At 53.5% G+C, this 19,203-nt stretch overlaps 8 protein-coding genes and 1 non-coding gene across 9 annotated transcripts; 4 read left to right on the plus strand and 5 right to left on the minus strand.

Moving 5' to 3' along the window:
- Positions 1–64: 64 nt before the first annotated feature.
- K452DRAFT_359604 (uncharacterized protein) lies at positions 65–2,853 on the minus strand (the record flags this gene model as incomplete). Its single annotated transcript, XM_033546285.1, has 2 exons — positions 65–1,354; positions 1,406–2,853. The coding sequence occupies 2 exons, from the start codon at positions 2,851–2,853 to the stop codon at positions 541–543; spliced, it is 2,262 nt and encodes a 753-aa protein (XP_033396264.1). The 3' UTR covers positions 65–540.
- Positions 2,854–3,759: 906 nt separating this feature from the next.
- K452DRAFT_299298 (uncharacterized protein) lies at positions 3,760–4,947 on the plus strand (the record flags this gene model as incomplete). Its single annotated transcript, XM_033542211.1, has 2 exons — positions 3,760–4,848; positions 4,903–4,947. The coding sequence occupies 2 exons, from the start codon at positions 3,760–3,762 to the stop codon at positions 4,945–4,947; spliced, it is 1,134 nt and encodes a 377-aa protein (XP_033396265.1).
- Positions 4,948–5,422: 475 nt separating this feature from the next.
- Positions 5,423–6,036, minus strand: K452DRAFT_229956 (uncharacterized protein; the record flags this gene model as incomplete). Its single annotated transcript, XM_033537067.1, has 3 exons — positions 5,423–5,657; positions 5,713–5,882; positions 5,980–6,036. 3 exons carry the CDS (start codon positions 6,034–6,036, stop codon positions 5,423–5,425), a joined length of 462 nt encoding a protein of 153 aa, XP_033396266.1.
- A 248-nt stretch (positions 6,037–6,284) lies between these two features.
- Positions 6,285–8,723, minus strand: K452DRAFT_273177 (uncharacterized protein). The gene is made up of 2 exons (XM_033539132.1): positions 6,594–8,723; positions 6,285–6,512 (listed from the first exon to the last, which is right to left on the minus strand). The coding sequence occupies exons 1-2, from the start codon at positions 8,632–8,634 to the stop codon at positions 6,385–6,387; spliced, it is 2,169 nt and encodes a 722-aa protein (XP_033396267.1). The 5' UTR covers positions 8,635–8,723; the 3' UTR covers positions 6,285–6,384.
- Positions 8,724–9,196: 473 nt separating this feature from the next.
- Positions 9,197–10,904, minus strand: K452DRAFT_288634 (uncharacterized protein). The gene is made up of 4 exons (XM_033540700.1): positions 10,832–10,904; positions 10,627–10,775; positions 10,476–10,573; positions 9,197–10,420 (listed from the first exon to the last, which is right to left on the minus strand). The coding sequence occupies exons 1-4, from the start codon at positions 10,871–10,873 to the stop codon at positions 9,477–9,479; spliced, it is 1,233 nt and encodes a 410-aa protein (XP_033396268.1). The 5' UTR covers positions 10,874–10,904; the 3' UTR covers positions 9,197–9,476.
- A 708-nt stretch (positions 10,905–11,612) lies between these two features.
- K452DRAFT_48201 (uncharacterized protein) lies at positions 11,613–12,505 on the plus strand. Its single transcript, XM_033546720.1, has one exon. The coding sequence runs from the start codon at positions 11,724–11,726 to the stop codon at positions 12,462–12,464; it is 741 nt and encodes a 246-aa protein (XP_033396269.1). The 5' UTR covers positions 11,613–11,723; the 3' UTR covers positions 12,465–12,505.
- A 592-nt stretch (positions 12,506–13,097) lies between these two features.
- Positions 13,098–13,186, plus strand: K452DRAFT_t99. Its single transcript has one exon. It is a non-coding gene; the product is annotated as a tRNA-Tyr (tRNA).
- A 928-nt stretch (positions 13,187–14,114) lies between these two features.
- Positions 14,115–15,138, plus strand: K452DRAFT_351806 (uncharacterized protein). The gene is made up of 3 exons (XM_033545742.1): positions 14,115–14,707; positions 14,772–14,869; positions 14,930–15,138. The coding sequence occupies exons 1-3, from the start codon at positions 14,408–14,410 to the stop codon at positions 14,949–14,951; spliced, it is 420 nt and encodes a 139-aa protein (XP_033396270.1). The 5' UTR covers positions 14,115–14,407; the 3' UTR covers positions 14,952–15,138.
- Positions 15,139–16,602: 1,464 nt separating this feature from the next.
- On the minus strand, positions 16,603–19,144 carry K452DRAFT_273185 (uncharacterized protein). The gene is made up of 6 exons (XM_033539133.1): positions 19,021–19,144; positions 18,570–18,969; positions 18,477–18,514; positions 18,263–18,427; positions 16,883–18,210; positions 16,603–16,829 (listed from the first exon to the last, which is right to left on the minus strand). The coding sequence occupies exons 1-5, from the start codon at positions 19,069–19,071 to the stop codon at positions 16,999–17,001; spliced, it is 1,866 nt and encodes a 621-aa protein (XP_033396271.1). The 5' UTR covers positions 19,072–19,144; the 3' UTR covers positions 16,603–16,829; positions 16,883–16,998.
- Between the last annotated feature and the right edge of the window lie 59 nt (positions 19,145–19,203).

Consider the following 19,203-nt stretch of genomic DNA (forward strand, 5'->3'; position numbering starts at 1 on the left):
CGAACAAATAAGATTCTGACAGGGTTGCAAAGACCCTTAGCTTGACTTTTATTCCCCGATCTGGTTTGGTGAGATGCGTGAGCGACGTGAGTGACATTCGTAAAGCCGCGGATCCTTGGGCGGTGTTGTTTCAGCATCTGGCGTTTCAGATGCAGAAATCGCAGGAGGTGGCAGTCGCGACCGTCGCCTCTCGACCAATGGATCGTCAACGCCACCTTGCCACGCCCAACCTCCTTCCTGCCTCTCGCACCCAATCCGCTGGCAATGCGGCTCCGCGCAAATCCGAACTGCTTGCTGCCATTACAAGTCTCCTTTCTGTAAATGCACATAGGTATTCCGACTCTTCTATCAGTGCGTGCCCTTCGGCGAACTAGCACTCGACCGGGTAGTCCCCAGATGTTACATCTAGCATTCGACCAGCTCGCGCGTCGCCGTTACTTCTTCCCGCACACGACCATTCTCACACAGACAGAACCAGAAAGTAGTTAGTAGTAGTATTAAAAAGAAAATTGAGACCAAAGCGCGGGCAAATCTCCGTGCCTAGCTGACAACCCCGACGCGGCCCGCGCCGCCATCGATAAGCTGGATACGCACGGCCTCACGCGAACGGCCGTTCTCCTTTAGCTGCGCCTGCACTTGGTCGTCGCTCTTGAGCGTCGCTGTGCGAAGCAGTCCCTCGGTTGCGCGCGTAGAAATCTGCGCAAGAGCTGCCCATGCGTTGTCTAGCAGCGAGTAGCGTGTGCACGTGGCGAAGAGCGCGATGACTGTAGTCATGAAGGCGATGTGCGCGCCGATGTTGACGAAAATGGCAATGATGCCGCGGCGGTATTTGGGGTAGACGTGCGTTTCAAATGTTGTGGTTATGGCGGTCGTGTTGTGGGAGAACATCGTGAGTGCGTCGTAGTATATCATGCGGACGAGGTTCGTTAATTGTGCTTGTAGCGCGAGGCTCGGGTCGTTGGTTTCCTTGAGAATATCTTGGAAGATGGCGGCTTGGACTCCGTTGACCGCGGTCGATAATTGTTGGTGGTCGAAGTTCCCGCTAAAGTAGCAATCCATGCAGAATATGTAGTCTCCAACAAAATTGCCGTCTGTGACGACGCCTTGTATGAATGTAGGAATGGAATATGCCGGGTACGAACTACTATTGATTTTGCTTGCGAATTCGTTTACCGCTGCAAGATCTAGCGACAAAATACCACGGTCTGTCAATGATCTTTTATTCTTCGTAGCGCCAACTTGTAAGGCAACGTCGTCGACAATAAACCTACTCGCGCTCTGGTTGTAGCGCAGAACGGGCTCTGTTCGGTTTGAAGGCGAAGATATTTTGACTTCGATATTGCTCGACATACTCCTAGATTAACGTTAGACTAATAATGACAAGTTGATCATTGTCTTTCCTTACAGTGCATCATAACATATGGTCGCATTGATCGCGGGTTGCGGTGAGGATATTCCATCGAGCGGGATCCATCTAGTAGGACGCAGCTTCAACCAGGGTCCATCTTCCGTGGTGTCCCAGCCATCCGTTGATGGGCTGTTATATATTGGAAGGTATAAACTCTGCGACGTGATCCAGCCATGGTTTACCGAAGTGTTACCAGTGTTTCTTGTGAAGTTGAATGTCTGAGCAGAATTGTATGCCAGTACCATATGGAGACGGCCAGGGCTTAAGTCTTCCTTATTCGTTCCACTCCTATGCTTATCTACATAGGACGAAAGCCCCATGCCTCTAATTGGGCAAACGACATGGGTATAGTTGCCTTGGTTCTGACCTTCGCAATCAAATTCGATATTTTCCGTTGGATTTATGACGTCGGGGATAGGCGTGCTCCAGGTCATAGTGCCTGCAAAGCGTACCCAGCCTTCAGAGTTCCAGAACAGAGTCGTATTCGTAAATTTCGGCCGAACGCAGGCAACTCGGGCATCGTAAATAGTCGTCTCTCCACTATAGCTTTGCAATGATCCGCGTGTAGCTTCGGAAGCAAACGGCAGTAACGCTCGGATCGTTGGTCCGGTATCTACAATTTCTTCGGTGTGGTTATCCGGTGGTACTGATGCTTCGGCGAAAGCCTGGTATCCTGGTGGTGTAGAAGCCCAGTAATTTTCGCCGGTGAATTTCTGGGTTAGATGATAGTCGGTCAGACCCATGGAAACATTTGACGATTTGGTAAGTCCCATTACTGTTCCAGGTGGAACATCCAGGAGTAGAATTGTAGAAGTGAACTGAGAGCCAATGGTGGTAATTGCTAAGAGTAGGGTAAGTAAAAAGATGATGGCACCGCCAGCATTCTTGATGTTCTGGGAGAAGGCCAACAAAGAAGCCAATGGCCCTGTGTTTGTGAAGCGCATGGTCGAGATCGTCATGGATTGACCGATGGGAACGCTCCAACGTTCCAGAGCCAGTGAAGCGAGCATTGACATGGCCACTGAAGCCTGTGCTGTTATAGACAACTGTATAACAAGCGCCGCAAGGGTGACTGCAATGGTTGCCCGGTCCTTGAGTACGATCCATTTCCAGAAAGTATTGCTATGTTTTTCCCACCATAAAAATATCAGGAAGATAATAGCAGCAATTAAGAGGGTTAAACCGAGGACCAAGATGGTAAGACTATACTTTCCCACTCGCCGGAATAGTGTGATTCTAGGAGCTGCCTGCTGCTTCTCCTGGTCCGTTGTATTCTCCGAGGGGGTTCCGTTCTCGGCCAGCAATTGAGCGGATACATTGTCCCGGGAGGGGTGTCTCGACGGAAAGCCATCCGGCTCGGACACGTCGTCTCTTGGTTGGAAAGCTCCCGTGGCAGCAGAGCTCGGGTGTAGAGTCTGTGACAAAGGGGACACCGCCCGACTCATTTCGGAAGGATGTCTGGAGATCGACATACAGGAAAAGAATGTACAATGAAGATCAGGGTTGAAACAGTGTGGGGAATTAGGGTGGGCAAGTATAGGAAGATGTAGCAGCCAGATTAGGCCGGGGGGACCTCAGATGCAACCAAAGACAAATGAATTTGCGAGCTCAAAGACACGCGTGCAGCGAATTGAGCGAACGCTGTCCTACTTACATAGTACAGACTGTGCCGCTGGCGGCAGTTCCTTAAGCGCGCGGACAGTCTCGCGGCGCGGCGACGAATGAGAGCAGGTTCAGAAGCGCTGGAAAAGCAGATCGAAGGAATCGCAACTCCACATCCAAAGGGAATTTTTAGCATATAGGAGAGAGATTATGCGAGCTAATAGGCCGCTCAGTGTGATGGAGGCTCAGGACCGCAACCCCCCGGCAGCGTGTGATGCGGCAAGGGTGCGCATAGCTTAAAGTCCTACTCGACATGAAAGTTACAGGCGTCTCCTGTCAATCGCGATGATCGGTGGAGACGAGAGTGTTTCGCAGGATCCGTCGCCTGTGTCACTGCGGCACGTCGAGAAGCGTTGCATGGCCCGGAGAGCGTCCCGCGAAGGCTTGATCGCACGCGTCAGATGGGACGCCGGTTTCGCGGAGAGGGGATCGGCATGAAGATCGTGGGCGGAAGAAACGTCGACAAGGGACATGGTTGGAAGATGTTCGAAACCATTGCTCCTCCCGCTGACGAGGCTTACGAGATCACCGAGGGCCCCCGGCTCCGGCAATTGTCATCTCATGTAAATATTTCCATTCGGCATTCCCTCGACTGCTCCAGACGAGCCGCCTCAATAATCCCACCTTCTCCCACCTACTTACCTACCTACCTATCTATCCACTACCTACCGAACGGGCGCTCACCAGCCATGACTACCCTGCCCGCTCACGCCTCGCCCGCCTTCACGGCGATCCACACCCCGCAAGCCGAGCGCCCCAATCCGACACGCCACATCTCCGAGATGGACCTCGACAGCACCTCAACCGCGACGACGACGACACAGGCGCAGGCGCCTTCCGCCGCATCGCTGCACGCCCCGCACCTCCCCCCGCCATCAATCATCTCGCCCGCCTTCACTCCGCCCAGCACCCCCGGCCGCTCGACCCCCGCTCCCGTACGCGATGCCGTCTCGGTTCCCGTCGACACGACCGCCGACGGCACCACCACGCCGCCTGCCCTTCTCGAGACGCTGCCCCATGTCGAGTGCATAGTGCGCGCACGCATCCCCACCACCACCGGCCAGGAGATGTTCCTGCACGTCTACCAGAACGACGTCGACAACAAGGAGCACCTGGCCATTGTCTTCGGCAACAAGATCCGCAGCACCTCGCTCGACACGCCGCGCGAGGGCGAGTCGGAGCGCGACCGCATGATCCGCGGCGCCTACGTCGGTCGCCTGTACCCCGGTCGCACGAGCAGCCGCGTCGAGCAGCTCAAGCGCGACGAGGGCATCGCCGGCGATGCCACTGCCGACTCCGTCTCCGAGAAGTCGCCCCTTGTCCGCATCCACTCCGAATGCTACACCGGTGAGACGGTCTGGTCCGCGCGCTGCGACTGCGGCGAGCAGCTCGACGAGGCTGCGCGCCTGATGGCTCTGCCATCGTCGAGCGGCGGTGTCATTATCTACCTCCGCCAAGAGGGCCGCGGCATTGGCCTCGCCGAGAAGCTCAAGGCCTACAACCTGCAGGACCTGGGCAACGACACGTACGAGGCGAACTTGCTGCTCAGGCATCCGGCCGACGCCCGGAGCTACGGCCTGGCTACCGCAATGCTGTGCGATCTGGGACTTGGCGGCGACTCCGGCATCCGGCTGTTGACCAACAACCCCGACAAGATCCGCGCCGTCGAGGGCCCGAACAGGGAGGTCGTCGTCAACGAGCGCGTGGAGATGGTGCCCCTTGCCTGGAAGAGGGGAGAGAAGGGAAGTGTAGAAGTGGAACAGTATCTCTCCACAAAGGTAAGACCAATCCTCTGAGATATCCGACCCGCAAATTCTAACATTGCATTCCAGATTGAGAAATTCAAGCACATGCTGAGCCCTGAGGCCACCAGCTAAGCGTCGACCATGATGGTATTTGTATTTGTTGTTATATCTTCGATATTGCTGAGCCTACGCTGGCTCAAGCATTTATAATGGCGCACAGGAGTTTTCTTGGAAATGGCCATAGAGGGCCTTTGCATAGACCAATACCAGCAGAAGCGCAAAAGCTTCATTATCTTCAATCTAGAAATTATCATTCAGAAGCTTATTTCAACCGAATATTCTGGTTTGGCAGAGAATTATGAAATGTTATTTATTGCAGAATTGACATGGGTATCCTTTTCGTCGTCCTAGCAGTGTTCCTTAAACCGACTCCCGTCTCGCGACCATATTTGCTCGGACCTTCTCTCTTGTGCATTCTTAAAACCAAATCTCCTCTACAACCCATAGGTTGACTTCCATTCCATGGACGCTTTACGAAGCGATAGCCAGCAGGTAGACACTCCAGACCAACACGGTCCCAGGGTGGCAGTGTGACGGCAAGGGGAGTTTAGATCTCGTCGATATCGGCCTCCTTGATGTTTTCCTCGTCGCTGGAGCGGTCCTCATCGAACTCGAAGCCGATGCCACCCTCGTCGCCTTCGCCGCCGTACGTCTCAGTCTCGTTGATCTTGGCCGTATCAGGAAGCTCGCCGTAAGCCTTGAGGCTGCGAGCCTCGTCGGGCGCGTACTTCATGATGACATCGCCCTTCTCGTCCTGGTACTCGCGCAGGGAGAGCAAGATGCTAGTGGTCGGTCAGCAGGCGTGTCGCCGCTACCACTCGGAGCACGGCTACTTACATGTCGCCCTGGTTGATCCAGACCTTCTTGCGCAGCTTGCCGCGGATGTGCGCCAGCCGCTTCTCGCCGTCGAAGCACTGCGCCTCTAGTCGCCCGTTACCGAGCATCTTGACCACCTGCGCGTACTCCTGGCCCTCTTCCTTGAAGACGAGTTCGCGCTTCTCTTTGTCCTGCGATGATGTCAGCGCCCACCCGCACAGACTGTCTAGACGCTCGCCCGCTATACGCCGGCGGCGGTTGCTCTTCTTAGTGGAGTTGGTGTCTTACGCTCTCGTTCTTTCCTCTTCTCCGGTTCTTGCCTCCCTTGCCCTTGTTCTTAGGCATGCTTGCGGTGGCTGCTCGTCGCGGTTTGGACTTTGCGTAGGAGTTGGTGAGGCTGGACTCGGGTGGGCAAGCGGTTGATTAAAAGGCGGGGACGGGTTGCGTCGGATCTTTATTGTACCGCTTCACCGACTTCCGGGGGCTGGCGCTTAACTAATTTGGAAATATGACATCTCCGGTACGACAGTGAGTCAACCAAAGTCAACTCTGGTTCACCATGACACATTCACTTGACGGCAAACGATGTACGTGGACCTCTGATTCGTCTTGCATAGAGCTTTTTACTCTAGACTTCTGCTGGCTCTTTTTTATATTCGTTCGGTTAGAACTCGCCAATACTCAGCTTGATCTTTACGGCTTCAAGATTTCAGCCGCGCGCTCAATTCCCTTCGCCGTCTTCGCAACCCACTCCGCCGCCAGCGTCAGGTTGCCTGCCTCCACTGCCTCCGTGATGCCTGGGTACGTAACCGCGGCATAGCCTAGCAAAATTTCAGTCAGCGCACGCACAGGCAAAACATGAACAGCTCAAGCCCAATCTCAAGCCGCAAAAGGACACTTACCGGTATCGACGCCCGGGGCAAAGATAACGTGCTTATAGAACTCCCTGTCCGGCAGCCCACCCTGCGACGTGAACGCGCGCTGGAATTCACGGAACTTGGTATTGACGAGCTTCAGCAGCGCAGCGCCGTCCTGCGCATCCGCGGCCGCGGCCTGCGTTGCCAGCGCATCGACCTGCTGCGCGCTCTCGTCAAACGCATCAATCGCGTCCACCAAGGCCGCGGTATCGAGCTGCGCGCCCGCGCCCACGAGCGTCTCGTTCAGCGCATCGTAGTACTTGCGCAGCTCGGTGGTGTAGTTTGGCAGGTCGAAGGGGATGAGCTCGTCGTCGGCCAGGTGGTATGCCAGCAGCGAGAGGTACTGGCCCACGGCCTTGTGGACGTGGAAGCCCGGGTCCGCGAACGTGCTTATCCAGTGGTAGCTGTCGTAGTTGCTGTGGTACATGTAGACGGGGTCGGTAGCGCCGTTGCCGGCGCCCAGATCGATCGAGCCTATGCCATTGTGCAGGAAAGCTGTGTAGTCGGAGCCGCTGCCCAGGACGCCGAATTCGCCTTCTGTGGAGCGCAACCATGCGTCGTAGAAGGTTTCATTGAGGCTGTCCGTCAACGTTGTGCCCGCGTAGGGGAATATCACCTTGCGCGCTATCTCTGTCGCGATTTTGTGCAGCTCGGGCGAGGCGGAGATGTCGGGACGGGGACCAGAACACCCGACGTCAACATTCAGGTAGGATACCGTTGTCTCTGATAACCAGGGGATGTACTCCTCGACCCACTCGGTCGATCCGAGCAGTGCATACTCTTCTCCATCCCAGCTGCCGAACACAATGTTACGTTTAGGTTTCCAGCCCTTGGCAAGAAGCTTGCCAAAGGCCTTTGCGAGTTCGACCAAGATGGCAGATCCGGAGTTGGGGTCGGCTGCTCCGCCCACAATCCAGGCATCGCGGTGATTGCCTATCACGATCGTCTCGTCGGATTCTGTCCCGTTGATGATGCCTATGGCATCCCAAATTGGCGTGGTGGCATCTTCCATCAGGTTTGACAATGAAATGTTGACGCCAGTGGCTGGCCCGGTGCTATAGGAAACATCGAGTCCGCCAGTCCAGCCAGTCCGGTTCACCTGGCTGCCAGGAGTTCCGTGGCCATCCAGGGCGGCGAGGATTGGAAGAGCATCCTTGTGAGAGATGGGGACAGAAGGAATCCGAGGGGTTACGGAATCGGTGTCTGCTCTCGGAGAGTCCTTCTTCGAGGGATAGCCAGGTGTCGAGGGATCACCAGGGTACTGCGAAAGAAACTGCACAGAACCGCGTTGGATAGCGGTAGGGTTCCGAGCTGGGCCATCCGGATATGCTGCGTAGCCATTCGCTTCGGTCACATTACCGTCGTCACCGGGGTCGCTGAAGATTACACAGCCAATCATGCCGTGTGCCTGCGCGTTTTTGACCTTGAGACCGCGGAAAGGACCCCCGTACTTGGCCAGTGCAATCTTTCCCTCGAGAGCCACGCCTAACTTCACTAGTTCCTCAAAATCGGTTTGCTGGCCTCTGCCCACGTAGACATACTCGGCAGTAGCATTCCCAGAGAATGAATATCCGTGGAAAGCGTGGAGACTGTTTGGATATGAAGTCGTTTCGTCAACGTCCAAGGCGTCTTCAATCAATTGTGCGTCATAAGTGCTGCCGTTTCCGAAATCCACCGACACCGAGCTCGACACCGGGTAGTTGAGTTGAATGTAGTATTCGGCCAGTGTGGAGGGTATTCCGTATGATGACCATTTGTCTGCCGTCCATTGTGCCATGGTTCGGTTCTTCCCCGCCAGGTGCAGGCCATGGGTGTAGTAGTACGACCAATCATTAATCGACGTGTTGTCAAACGAATTGACGAGTATGGACTCGGTGTCAGAGAGGACAGGAGGGAAGTCGGCTTGCCGTCGTGCAAGCTGGGAGTCGTGCTGCCTTGCACGATGCCCAGAAACGAGATGGTCTCGCTGGCAAGCAGCCGCCCCAGCCACCAACATAAAAGCTACATTAAACATTGAATAAACCATTATCGCTAACAAAGCTTGCCTGTCGAACAGTGTTGGCAATACCAGTGATGCGAATGGCCTTTTACATAGTATTCGAGGGCTGCTTGACGTAGCCCCGCGATGTCGTATTCCCGGCAGGCAATGACGATATTCCCAGATGTGCGGCGAAAACCAACAGCTCGGCAGTTGCGTTTCTCTCCCACCTACCATATTGAGACGTGAAGCTGATGTCTTGGCGCGGGGTGATTGTCCGCCAAGACAGAGATAAACCATCTCCTTGCTGCGATGAGGGGAGGATCAGCGAAGCTCCGTGCCGTCGATGACATCTTCCCTAGTTACCTAGATAGTAATTGCAGCGTAACTCTCCCACCCAAGTGCTCGCAGTCACCCGTGGCTACGAAAACCGCAGTAGCCATAGTGGGTCCAACATACGACTGACGGTACATCTTTGTGTCTCCAACCTCAACAGCCTACCCGTTTCTTGGTTACCGTTGCAATGTTGGACAGCTGCAATGCAATGGAGAAATTTCCGGTACCTGATAGGCGTTCGGGAAACTTGCCGAGGAATGCTCAGAGAAAACATGTCCGGGTATTTGTTTGCTGTTTGTTGCTTGATAGAACTATCCGCTGCAAAGTAGATCATTACCTGTGGGTTGAAAGCTGATTCTGCAAGGGCATCGTCCCTCTGCTGTTATGACGTCTTGAGCCCCGCCGCACTCAACAGCATCTACGACATACTGAGGAAATCCTGCCTATCCCTTCAATTCCCTACTGCTTCTTTAATTACAAATGCAATGTTATCCTGCAGCTCATCGACCTTCTCAGTTGTCCTGGTTTAGGTCATGCACGCCCTTGTAATCGCATCAACTCCTGCGGCTATTGTCAGAGTTGATATGCTTCGGCTGGTCAGGGTCTGCTTTCTCATACTCGATCGCTTTCTCGTTTCCGGTAGCTTCCTCGTACCAAGAATTGGTGGCCCACTGCGCGATGAAGTCTTTGGCTTTCTCACCCATGGCGTAGTAGCCTGGGTTGTTCTTCGGCTCAAACATGTTCATGTGCGCCCAGGTCTCATCTGGAGCTTTGTCGTTGACAGCCGGCACAAAAAAATCCTTGACGGCCGGGTCAGTTCGGGGAATGGTGCAGAAGGTTCGCTGTTCTCCCAAAACACCAGAGCTCCATTTTGTACTGGCCTTGCCCTCGTTCTGCGCAGCTTTACCGAGTTGCGTGAAGAGATCTGCAAAACCGAGATCATCTTTTGTGAGCTTAACAATAGAAGCCACTCGCTTCTTCAGCTCTTCTCCGCGAGCCAGACAGCCCACAAATTCAAGATGTGAGCCTACCCAGTTCCAACCTTCAGTCAATTTCTCTCTCTGCCCATAAGCGGCAGCACCCGCTAAGGCAACAGCACCCGCAGCGCCCGCATACGCAGCATACTTGCCGAAGCGCTGCCAGGCCGGTGCAGCCGCAGAACTGGCATTGGTATTGGCAGCTTGCTGGCTTGCGACAAGCGCCTTACTAGCTTCTACAGCACCCTCGGAGGAGTTGTTGGCTTTGCCCCACCCAAACATGTTTGACACATTCGTGTAAGCAGAGTAGGCAGCCGAGGCAGTATTCCAATGACCTTCGGCACCATGCGCAACGACACCTGGTGCAATGCCCAGATACGGCGTGTCAAACGCGAGGATGCCTTGGATGTATGGGAACATGAGACCGGACTTGGACAGAGAAGCGTCAGGCTCCGAGCCGCCGCTTTGCACGGGCTGGTCATTCAAGATTGCGAGGACGGTCTCGGCGGCGACGATACCTCCTAGACAGCTTTAATATATTCCGTCTGCACACGGGGGTCAAGGCGCCATGCTAACCCATCGAGTGGCCGACGAGAATGGTCCGCACAGAGGGATCCACCGTAGGCGACGGGGTGCCGTTTGCGACTTCGAGATCGATGACCTTGTTCTGCAGCCTGCCGCCATTCAGCTGCTCGCTGTTTAGCGCGCGCCTCTCGGGGGTGCATACCAGTCTTTAAAACCGGCGACACACTCATGCAGGTCGCCCTTTGTCTCATACTGGGGGTACACTATGACGGCCACGGCGACTTTAGGGAGCGCATGGCTGACGACGGCGCGAAGGTGCTGGGGGAAGTTGCCAAAGGTGTCGTCGTTGCCCTGGAGGCTGGCTGTCAGCAGAAGCACGAGCAGAACAGCGGCCGGGATCGAGGGACCTTGAAGCCGTGAATGAAGCACAGCAGCAGCGTCTTCTTCATCCTGAGCAGCTCATGTCGTCGTCGTCGTCGCCGTCGAAGCACTGGGCAGCAGACAGGCCGCACCGGCCCTGCCTTCCCCGGACTCGGCACGTGAGGATCAGGCTTGGCATGGCACGTGATTGGTCATCCTGGACTCAGGCTGAAACACGAGGAATGCAACAGCGCGCATCACGACTCCTCAACCGTTGCACGAGGGCCTGTCGCCTCTCAACCGGCAGGCCATGATGGCTTCGGCCATGCAAGACCTGGTCGTGCTAGTCGTCCGTCCGGCGCCTATCTAGAGGCCTCCCCACACTCCGCCAGGTGGTATCGTGAGAAGCTTTATTGAAATACACCGGCGCCCTTTGCTAACTCTATGTAATCCGTACCTACCTACCTATCTCTGTCGCCTCGCGCCCTTGCAGGAATGACGCTGTCGCTACCCCGGCCCCTCATTCTTTGACCGCGTGTTTTACTTGCCCTCTTCCGCCTTACCTGCGCAGGCAGCAGTTTGCAAACGTCGCGGGAACGTGGAGCTGCTTCCTGCTCCTCTGCAAACGCCCTCTCGCCCCCGCCCCCAAAGCAACCTGAGCTCGAGGGCTAATTGCTTGCGCACTGGTGCTTCCTTCTCTATTTTCGTTCGCCTCATGCGACCCTTTCTTCTCTTCTCCTCATCCCCTCCGAGTCTGTCGTTCTTTACTCGTCTCAAACCAAACGCGTCTCACCGTGCTACACCTTGTGGCTCGTGTCGCCTGTCTCACATCAGCCCTCTTCTCTCCCCACCTGTCCGCAGCTGCTTCTACATTTCCACTCCTACGTCTCGTCGCCAGTTACTCGGAGCATTGGGCATCGAGCCTTGACTTTCTCCATCATGCATCTCAACACCGCACGGCTTCTCGCCTTTTCTCTGGGGCTTTTCGCCGCATCTGCTAGTTCTGCTTCTCTTTCCGACTTTACGCCGCGGGTCCAAGGACTTACAGGGACTTGCATGAAAGTCTACAACAAGGACATTGATGGCTGCACGGGAGATGATCTTTCGACGGGCGAGAACTGCTCACTGTCATGCATCACCGGATTGATCAAGGTCCAAGGCGAGGTACAAGCCAGTTGCGCTAGCGCCGATGTGGAAGAGAACTCTATAGTTGGCGTCTTCTTGCGCGGCGCAGGGCCGGGCATCATCTGCCGGAATGTCGCGGCAACGACGCTCGGCGGTTCTTCAAGCACCAAAACTTCCGACAGTTCAGCGTCAGCCACGATGCGTATCTCGTCCGTCACTTCAATACCAACCAGTATCGCTTTCGACACCAGCTCCTCATCCACCGCCAGTTCCACCAAGTCCACGGATACAACAAACACCGCCGATAGCACTTCAGCATCATCGACGGAAACTGCCATCTCGACTACTGCTAGCGGTACTACTACCTTCAAGTCGTCTTCTTCGGTGAGCTCAACTACGACCGACAAGCCGGCCTCCACGAGCAAAGGCTCAGACACCAAGACTGGTGGCGGCAGTCCTTTCGACATAGCCGAAGAGGGGTCTGGCGCCTCCGCCCCAATCATTTCAGCATGGCTCCTAGGAACAGCACTCCTTTTGTGCGGAACCCTGGCTTAGAACGAATCGCGTTCAGACCGTTTGAACTTTCTCAAAGACCGGCGCCGTTGGCATATTCTTGTTTGCATGACCGACTTTCGATTCATGATACTAATACTGTTTTACTACTACCCATGTTTTCCTGGCCCGGGTCGAAACCCTGATGGTTTGAAGGAGGTGTTTTTTGTGCACTTGCAGCCTCGCTGCTTGTTAGCGATTTTTTTTCGGATGTTCTTGCTTGCAAAGAGGAACGTAATGGCTGCAACGCCACCAAAAGAGCCACTGGATTGGCCTTGTTACACTGTGAGGATTGTGTTCGGATGGGTTTGGCCCCAGTGGTGTATAGAATCGTCTGTAAGATATTAAATGAAAGACGAAAGACTTGAACTTAGCATGTGCTCGATATTCAGAACATTTGTGTTAAACTAGCCCAAGATGTTGCCTCCGAATCAAAAATATTCTTGATGAGTGGTGGGTTCATCATCACGAGTGACTCTACTACTCTGCCACTAAGGTCGATTGCCATCAGTTAATGGCAATCGCTGAGCGGCATGGTCGGTCATATGTAAGGCCAGGCCCCTTAAATGATGTGTGTATATAATTAAACATTACCAGCAAATTTTTCATCCAAGCGAGAAGCTCAGCTTCTCAACTCTCCGCTTGGTGTAGTTGGTTTATCACGTTCGACTGTAATGGAATTCAATGCCATCGAAAGGTCCCTAGTTCGATTCTGGGAGCGGAGACATCTTTTTTGCTTTTTCTTTTTTTCTTCACTGTCTTTGAAAACGGATGCATCGTTCATCAAGCAAGCACCATCGTCTTTTTGCGCATGGTGATAACTTCAGAACCCTTGGTGGTGTTGGACATGAATGATGTCAGAATATGCAAGGGACGGTGTCACAACATAAATTCAAACAAGCACTTGCTTTTTGTTACGACATACAATGATTCTCCTGGCGTCCGTCACCGTTAAGAGGTTCGTCGCGATGAGATAATAATAATGATACTTGTGTGGAGTGAAACTAAAATCCAGTGAAGATGTTTGCAGGTTGTTTGTTATTCGCTGCACTTTTAGGACTGACTCTCTACAAACCTCCGCTACATGCAAATGCAAATATTCTCAGGTTTGTCTTTCTATTTGTTTCAAGGGCTACCTCACGTATATAAGTTAGCAGTCTCACGCAGTTGAAAGAAAAATCTGGAAATAGCTGAATAACTATCTAAGGTCAAACAGTTGTGTGCGTTCTAAGATTTTCTCACCCATATCAGGACCCCGGATTAAAGCTAGACCATGAATATTCCACGGAAGCTTCTCGCATCCTTTTGTAGGTAACAGTATCAAGGTATTTAGAGCGCATCATCGAGATCTCAAATTCAGAGCGACTAAATATGGCAGATGATGTGAATGGCCGCAAAAGACGATCTATATCGTCAGACGGTGATTCTCTCTTGACGGTGAGAGACATTAGCGAAAGACAAAAACCTTTGCCATATAAACCAAAAAGCAAGTTCATCAGAAAAATGCGCAGCGAAATGGAAGAACCATTAAAAATCGATGTTGCTGAGCAGGCAGCGCAAAGAACGAGCAGCGGCAGGCCTCCGCTCCGCCCCGGCGTTTTCCTGCCTCCAGCATTCTCCCGCTCGCCGGCGCCTTTCCGCTCCGCCGCCCACCTACCTACCTACCTACCTACCCACCTCTCCGACAACACCGTCACCCCCCACACGTCTCGCGCAACACGTCAAGAAAGTCAGCGAGCGGTTGGCGCACTTCGCGCAGACCGGCTACCAACCTTCCGATATACCCATCCGTTCACGAGAGAACCCATTACAGCGGCGCGCGCGAGCGCAATCTCTCGAGCCCACGCACAGCTTCACAAGCTCACTCCAAGTTCACCCTCACAAGTTCGCGCTCTCACGCACCCATCCATACGCGCCCGTACGCTCAGACACCTACGAACGTCAAGATGCCTAGCGACGAATACAAGGTCGCGACCGGAGGAGCGCTAAAGCTCAAGGGCGGCGGCGGGGCCGTCGAGAAGAAGCGAAAAGTCAAGAAGAAGAAGACTGAGGTGCCCAAGCGCGCCGACTCTTCTGAGGGAAAGAAAGACGAGGCTACTGGCGCCGACAGCACTACCGAAGCGAGCGTCAACAAGGACACGGCTGTCGCGGAGAAGAGCCCTGAGCGCAAGAAGGGCCAGGGCGCTGTGGAATACCGTGGAAAGACAGAAGCCGAGAAGCGGTATGATGAGAGGAGGCGCAAGAGGGTGAGTCTTGTCTGTCTGTGCTTCTTTGTGGGTCATGATGGCTAACATAGGTTGTTTCTTCTAGCTTGATGAGCGCATCAAGCGTGAGGGAGTGAAGACGCACAAGGAGCGCGTCGAGGAACTCAACCGTCACCTGAGCTCGCTCAGTGAACACCACGACATGTAAGTTCTAGCTCTTTGACGCCGTTGTTGCGTAAGGCGTGACTGACCTGCTTTCTCTAGGCCCAGAATCGGTCCCGGATAACACGTGCTGGGATTCCTCTCTGGTTGGTTCTGCTTTAGGGATTTTTTGGAGCGTGGCGTTTCTGGCGCAGATGGGCTCCTGCACATACGATTCCTGGTTGCAATGTTCTTAGATAAAAGGCTACTAGATACAAGGTTCCTAGATGCAACGCTCCTTGATAAAAGTTTCAATTGATCGGTTTCCGGGCATTCGCATCTAATGTCAAGTGTTGGTGTGGATTGGAGGAAAGCAACGGGGTAATGTCAACACCAGGTTTTCACTGACAGCTTGTGCAGAAAGGGAGTCGTGAAATGTCTTAGATTTTGGAAATCCCCAAACGCCCGACGAGCTACTCACAGACGTGAGATTCATATCGCTCGCACGTCACCCATCGTCTCCCTCAATGAAGCAAGATCCACCTGCAAATGGCTCCCATTCAGGACATGCCTGAGATCACCTCAAAGCTGCCAACCCGTAGTAGCCTACTGCATCTAGTCGCCCAGACCAAGGATGTTCTTCTCGTAGATAGCGCTAAGCTTGTGGGTGTGGTCGTTCTTGATCTGCCACCAAGGTATTAGCTCGCTGGCCGAAGCAATGTCACTGTGAATGAAGAGATGTTTACCTCGTAGCGAGGCTGCTCTTCGGAAGCGTTGCAGTGGCCATGGGCGAGCTGCCCGGGCTCAGTGATGACTTGAGTGATGGTGCCAGAGGTCTCGGGCGTGTTGGAATCGGGACCTAACGACGCAGTGGTCAGCGAGGTGAGAACAGAATTGTGCTTTGAATGAGCTCGCTGTTACGAACCTCCAATGGCCTTGTAGCGGACCGACTGGCCGATCTCGAACTTAGGCATGGTTGCTGATTGAATGGTCGAGGAAGTGGGTAAGTTGTGCTATGCAGTCGTTGACTGAGATTTGTGTGCGTTCGTGGTGGATGGTAGGAAGAAGGACGGAATGAAAGAGTTGGATACTTATACCTGTCGTACCTGCCTGATGCTGCGTATGGAAGCGCATGACTGCGCCTTCCTCCTTCACACACAGCATGACGTGCTTCAGTGTTTAGCCAGACTTGGTAGGTAGGTACCTAGGCACTCGGCCCCTGTCCTCGCCGTAAATGGTATTCCGTAGATGCGAGAACAAGTCAAGGCACTCTGAACCTTAGCATTATCTAATTAACCTGTAGGAGCATGTAGGTGTGCACTCAGTGCTTTCCAAATGCTTCATACAGATCACTCCATAGATGGATTGAAGGCCGCGCTCATGGTTGGACATGTTGCTCACGAGAGACATGAAAATTATAACAATATCCGCCCTCTCCGACCGTTGTATACTTCAATTCCAGCATGTTAAGGGAACCTAGTTAGACATTACACATAATCCCGAACGATTCACCCACCTCCTCTAGACATTTATCCACCCTTTGTGGTAATACATCTGTAAAAATATATAAGTTACTTTCTACTTTAAAGATACTTTTTCATTCTTATATCATCATAAGTAATCTTATACCCCTTGGGATTTTTTTCATTTTCATGATCTTATATGATCACTTAGCGACTACTAGCCGTATTATATCTAGGGTAGACGTATTATTCGGGGACCTTGCGCAAAGAACATTTTTAACAATTTAACCGTGAAAGGATGAACAGCACAATTTCACAAGTAATCTGTCTAATGTCTGCATCAACACCCATTACATCACTTAGTTTTAGCTAGGCGTCTATTGTACATCCGAGCACATTCAAAACTCCAGAGTGCAATTGGTATAATTTGGCCCGCGGGCCTTTTTCACCTGAACGCCACACTGGTTAAAAAAATCTTGCCGAACATTCAACTTTCACTTAACCCCCGAAGATGGTATTGGAAGTATGAAACAAGAAGGGAATTCTGCAATCTTGTTTGCCTACGAGCACGTGTCAGCATGCCCTCCGTCATGGTTGTGAAAGTCACGCTTACCAAATTGGTTGCTTCCTGTTACATCTACCCTCGTTCCCAAGTTTGTTGGACAACAACCCAGGAATTGCTCGGAGGCCGACGCCCCACAGGCCAGCGATCTTGCTGAAAATAATCTCCTATCCTCTCAACGCAGATGTCCTCTGCATTTTGAAGCTAGGTGTCGTTGAAACACCATTGCCTATGACCACTCCCCCTTTATCGGCCTTGGCGCCGCCTTCGCCCTTCCCTTCAGCAAGCACAGCACTATTAGCAGTGCTATTGATTGAAGAACTGTTCGATAAAGACCGAGAAAGGCCGGGGTACCTGAGTAGAGCCCTGAAGCCACCAGCTTTCCGCGCTGGAATGTCTCCCTTCCCAGCCGTAGCAACGTATAACAAATACTTCAAGTTAGGTAAAGTCTGGCGGATATCCAAGAGCTTGAGGCCAATCGAGTTGGACAAGATCTCAATGTCCTTGTTGAGGAGAAACACACCATACTCGAACCGGTAGCGCACAGAACCCCTCATGTACAAAGGATAAACGCGCGGCCCAGTAGTCATAGATATTGGATCTTCGATTGTGGATGTTGAGCCCCGAGGCGTGATAGGATACGGAGGTGGATGGGAAAAGTAAACAGCGATTTGAGCTACCGCCTGAGCGACGAAACCCAAAGCGGCAGCTGTGACATCTTCTTTGACATTGTCAAACTCAGAATTGGGCAATGGAAGGCCGCGTATTGTAAAAGCCAATGAACGCCCGGGAATTGGTTCAATCGGATAGATTTTCAGAAGGTCTTCGCAAACACGGCGACGCTGGCCGACAATTTCGTCCTGGGTTTGTTGAATTGCAAATTCGCGTTGCTTGAGCTGTTCCTGCCCGTTCAAGACATCCTCAAGTGCTTTTTCCTGCATTTCACGGCCTCTTTTGATGGCGTCACGGCGGGACTGTATACTGACTTCAAGCTCGGCGCGTTTCTTTTTGGCTGATTCCAACCTCTTCCGCTGAGCATGAACCGTGCTTTCAATGGTTTTGACGCGCTCTAGCGCCTCGGGAACCTGATTCACCATGGAAAGAGCGTCTTGTCCAGTTTCGACAACGCCGTTGATGTCCGAAGCGAGTCTGTCGCGAGTGGCCAGCGCATCTTGGATACAGACATCAAGAGTAGATAGGCGCATAAGCTGGTCATAAGATGATGTGGGATCAGTCCGACCTGAGGTAGTCTTGGTAGAAGAGTGGCTCAGGCCAATTGTATGTTCTTCAGGTGACATATCTGTGAAACTGGTATAAATGCCATCGGTGAAGTGGAACAGCACGCAATTCTGCGGGAACGGATGATGAAAGCTGTCCAACTGGGAAGGAGCTTGTCAACTACAGCATCACGACGGGAAAGTGCCGACTCACTGCTTTGCCGATGAACTGCAGGGCACGAAAATTGACGGTCAGATCAAGAAGGTGTTGATGTTCTTTCATCGCTTCGCTCTTAACCCAGACCTTGACGGTGATTGCATCTAGCCGTGTCACTGAAGGGCCCCACGAATCCAGATCGAAGAAACGGAAGTTTGGGTTCTCATCCTAGGTCAGTGCCGGCGCGTGGAGGGAGACAGGCAAAACGCACCATGGCCTTCTCCACCTCTTCACTGACATAGACTGGGTCTGGAGCTTTGGTGAGCATGCAGGTATGGCAACAACGATTTCCCGCTCGACTAACCGTCAATGGCCTCTACGTGCAGCGAGAAAAAGACATCGGCCATACGGCCGCCAGCGACCTCCTCAAGTCGTTTCTGCCTCTCGAGAGGGCTCGCACCAGACCATTCCATGGTGCTGCGCCGGCGCGTGCGCAGGAGGGGGCGCGGCGGACTGTCCTGAAGGCCACCATCTTCCTTGGAGCTGAGATCTGCCACGACGGCTTCGCCAATAGGACGGAGGTCATTGGACGAACGGGAGTGCTCCAGTCTCCTGGATTCACGCTGGGCCACGGCCTTTGTGGGGGTGCGTAGGGCAGAAGGGATGGCGTCGTCGTCAATCGTCTTGCCCCGCGGCCTTTGCGGGGCGTGGACGAGGGTCAGGTTGCGGATGGTGATGCCCTGCAAATGCCTGATCTTCCTGTTCTGCGCCAGCCGGTCAGCGATGCGGGCAGGGTGGGGCAGACGAGGACATACGTATGGCAGCAGCCACGGTCTCTCGCGCCGCGTGTGGGAGTCGGCGGCCATGGCACTGATGGGGGTATTGCGGCGTGGGCATTGCTTGCGACGGCATCCAGTCTCGACGTCGAAGGACAGCTGGTGCTGCCGTCATCGTCTGCGGCTTCCGGCGTCGCATGTCGGCGTCGACCCGGGGGCGCA

The sequence above is a fragment of the Aplosporella prunicola genome, assembly GCF_010093885.1.
Source record: "Aplosporella prunicola CBS 121167 unplaced genomic scaffold K452scaffold_16, whole genome shotgun sequence".
Lineage (NCBI taxonomy): Eukaryota > Fungi > Ascomycota > Dothideomycetes > Botryosphaeriales > Aplosporellaceae > Aplosporella > Aplosporella prunicola.

Bases quoted from the DNA above. Each gene is read 5' to 3' on its own strand.
- K452DRAFT_273185 (XM_033539133.1), bottom strand. From the start codon at position 19,071: ATGGCCGCCGACTCCCACACGCGGCGCGAGAGACCGTGGCTGCTGCCA. The intron at 18,515-18,569 runs GTTAGTCGAGCG...CCAAAGCTCCAG, and splicing joins GCACGTAGAGGCCATTGACG to ACCCAGTCTATGTCAGTGAA. The intron at 18,428-18,476 runs GTGCGTTTTGCC...ACCTAGGATGAG, and splicing joins AAGAGGTGGAGAAGGCCATG to AACCCAAACTTCCGTTTCTT.
- K452DRAFT_351806 (XM_033545742.1), top strand. From the start codon at position 14,408: ATGCCTAGCGACGAATACAAGGTCGCGACCGGAGGAGCGCTAAAGCTC. The intron at 14,708-14,771 runs GTGAGTCTTGTC...TGTTTCTTCTAG, and splicing joins ATGAGAGGAGGCGCAAGAGG to CTTGATGAGCGCATCAAGCG. The intron at 14,870-14,929 runs GTAAGTTCTAGC...TGCTTTCTCTAG, and splicing joins CTCAGTGAACACCACGACAT to GCCCAGAATCGGTCCCGGAT.
- K452DRAFT_48201 (XM_033546720.1), top strand. From the start codon at position 11,724: ATGCATCTCAACACCGCACGGCTTCTCGCCTTTTCTCTGGGGCTTTTC.
- K452DRAFT_288634 (XM_033540700.1), bottom strand. From the start codon at position 10,873: ATGAAGAAGACGCTGCTGCTGTGCTTCATTCACGGCTTCAAG. The intron at 10,574-10,626 runs GTATGCACCCCC...GAATGGCGGCAG, and splicing joins GTCGCCGGTTTTAAAGACTG to GCTGCAGAACAAGGTCATCG. The intron at 10,421-10,475 runs GTTAGCATGGCG...AAAGCTGTCTAG, and splicing joins TCTCGTCGGCCACTCGATGG to GAGGTATCGTCGCCGCCGAG.
- K452DRAFT_273177 (XM_033539132.1), bottom strand. From the start codon at position 8,634: ATGGTTTATTCAATGTTTAATGTAGCTTTTATGTTGGTGGCTGGGGCG. The intron at 6,513-6,593 runs GTAAGTGTCCTT...AAATTTTGCTAG, and splicing joins TGCCCCGGGCGTCGATACCG to GCTATGCCGCGGTTACGTAC.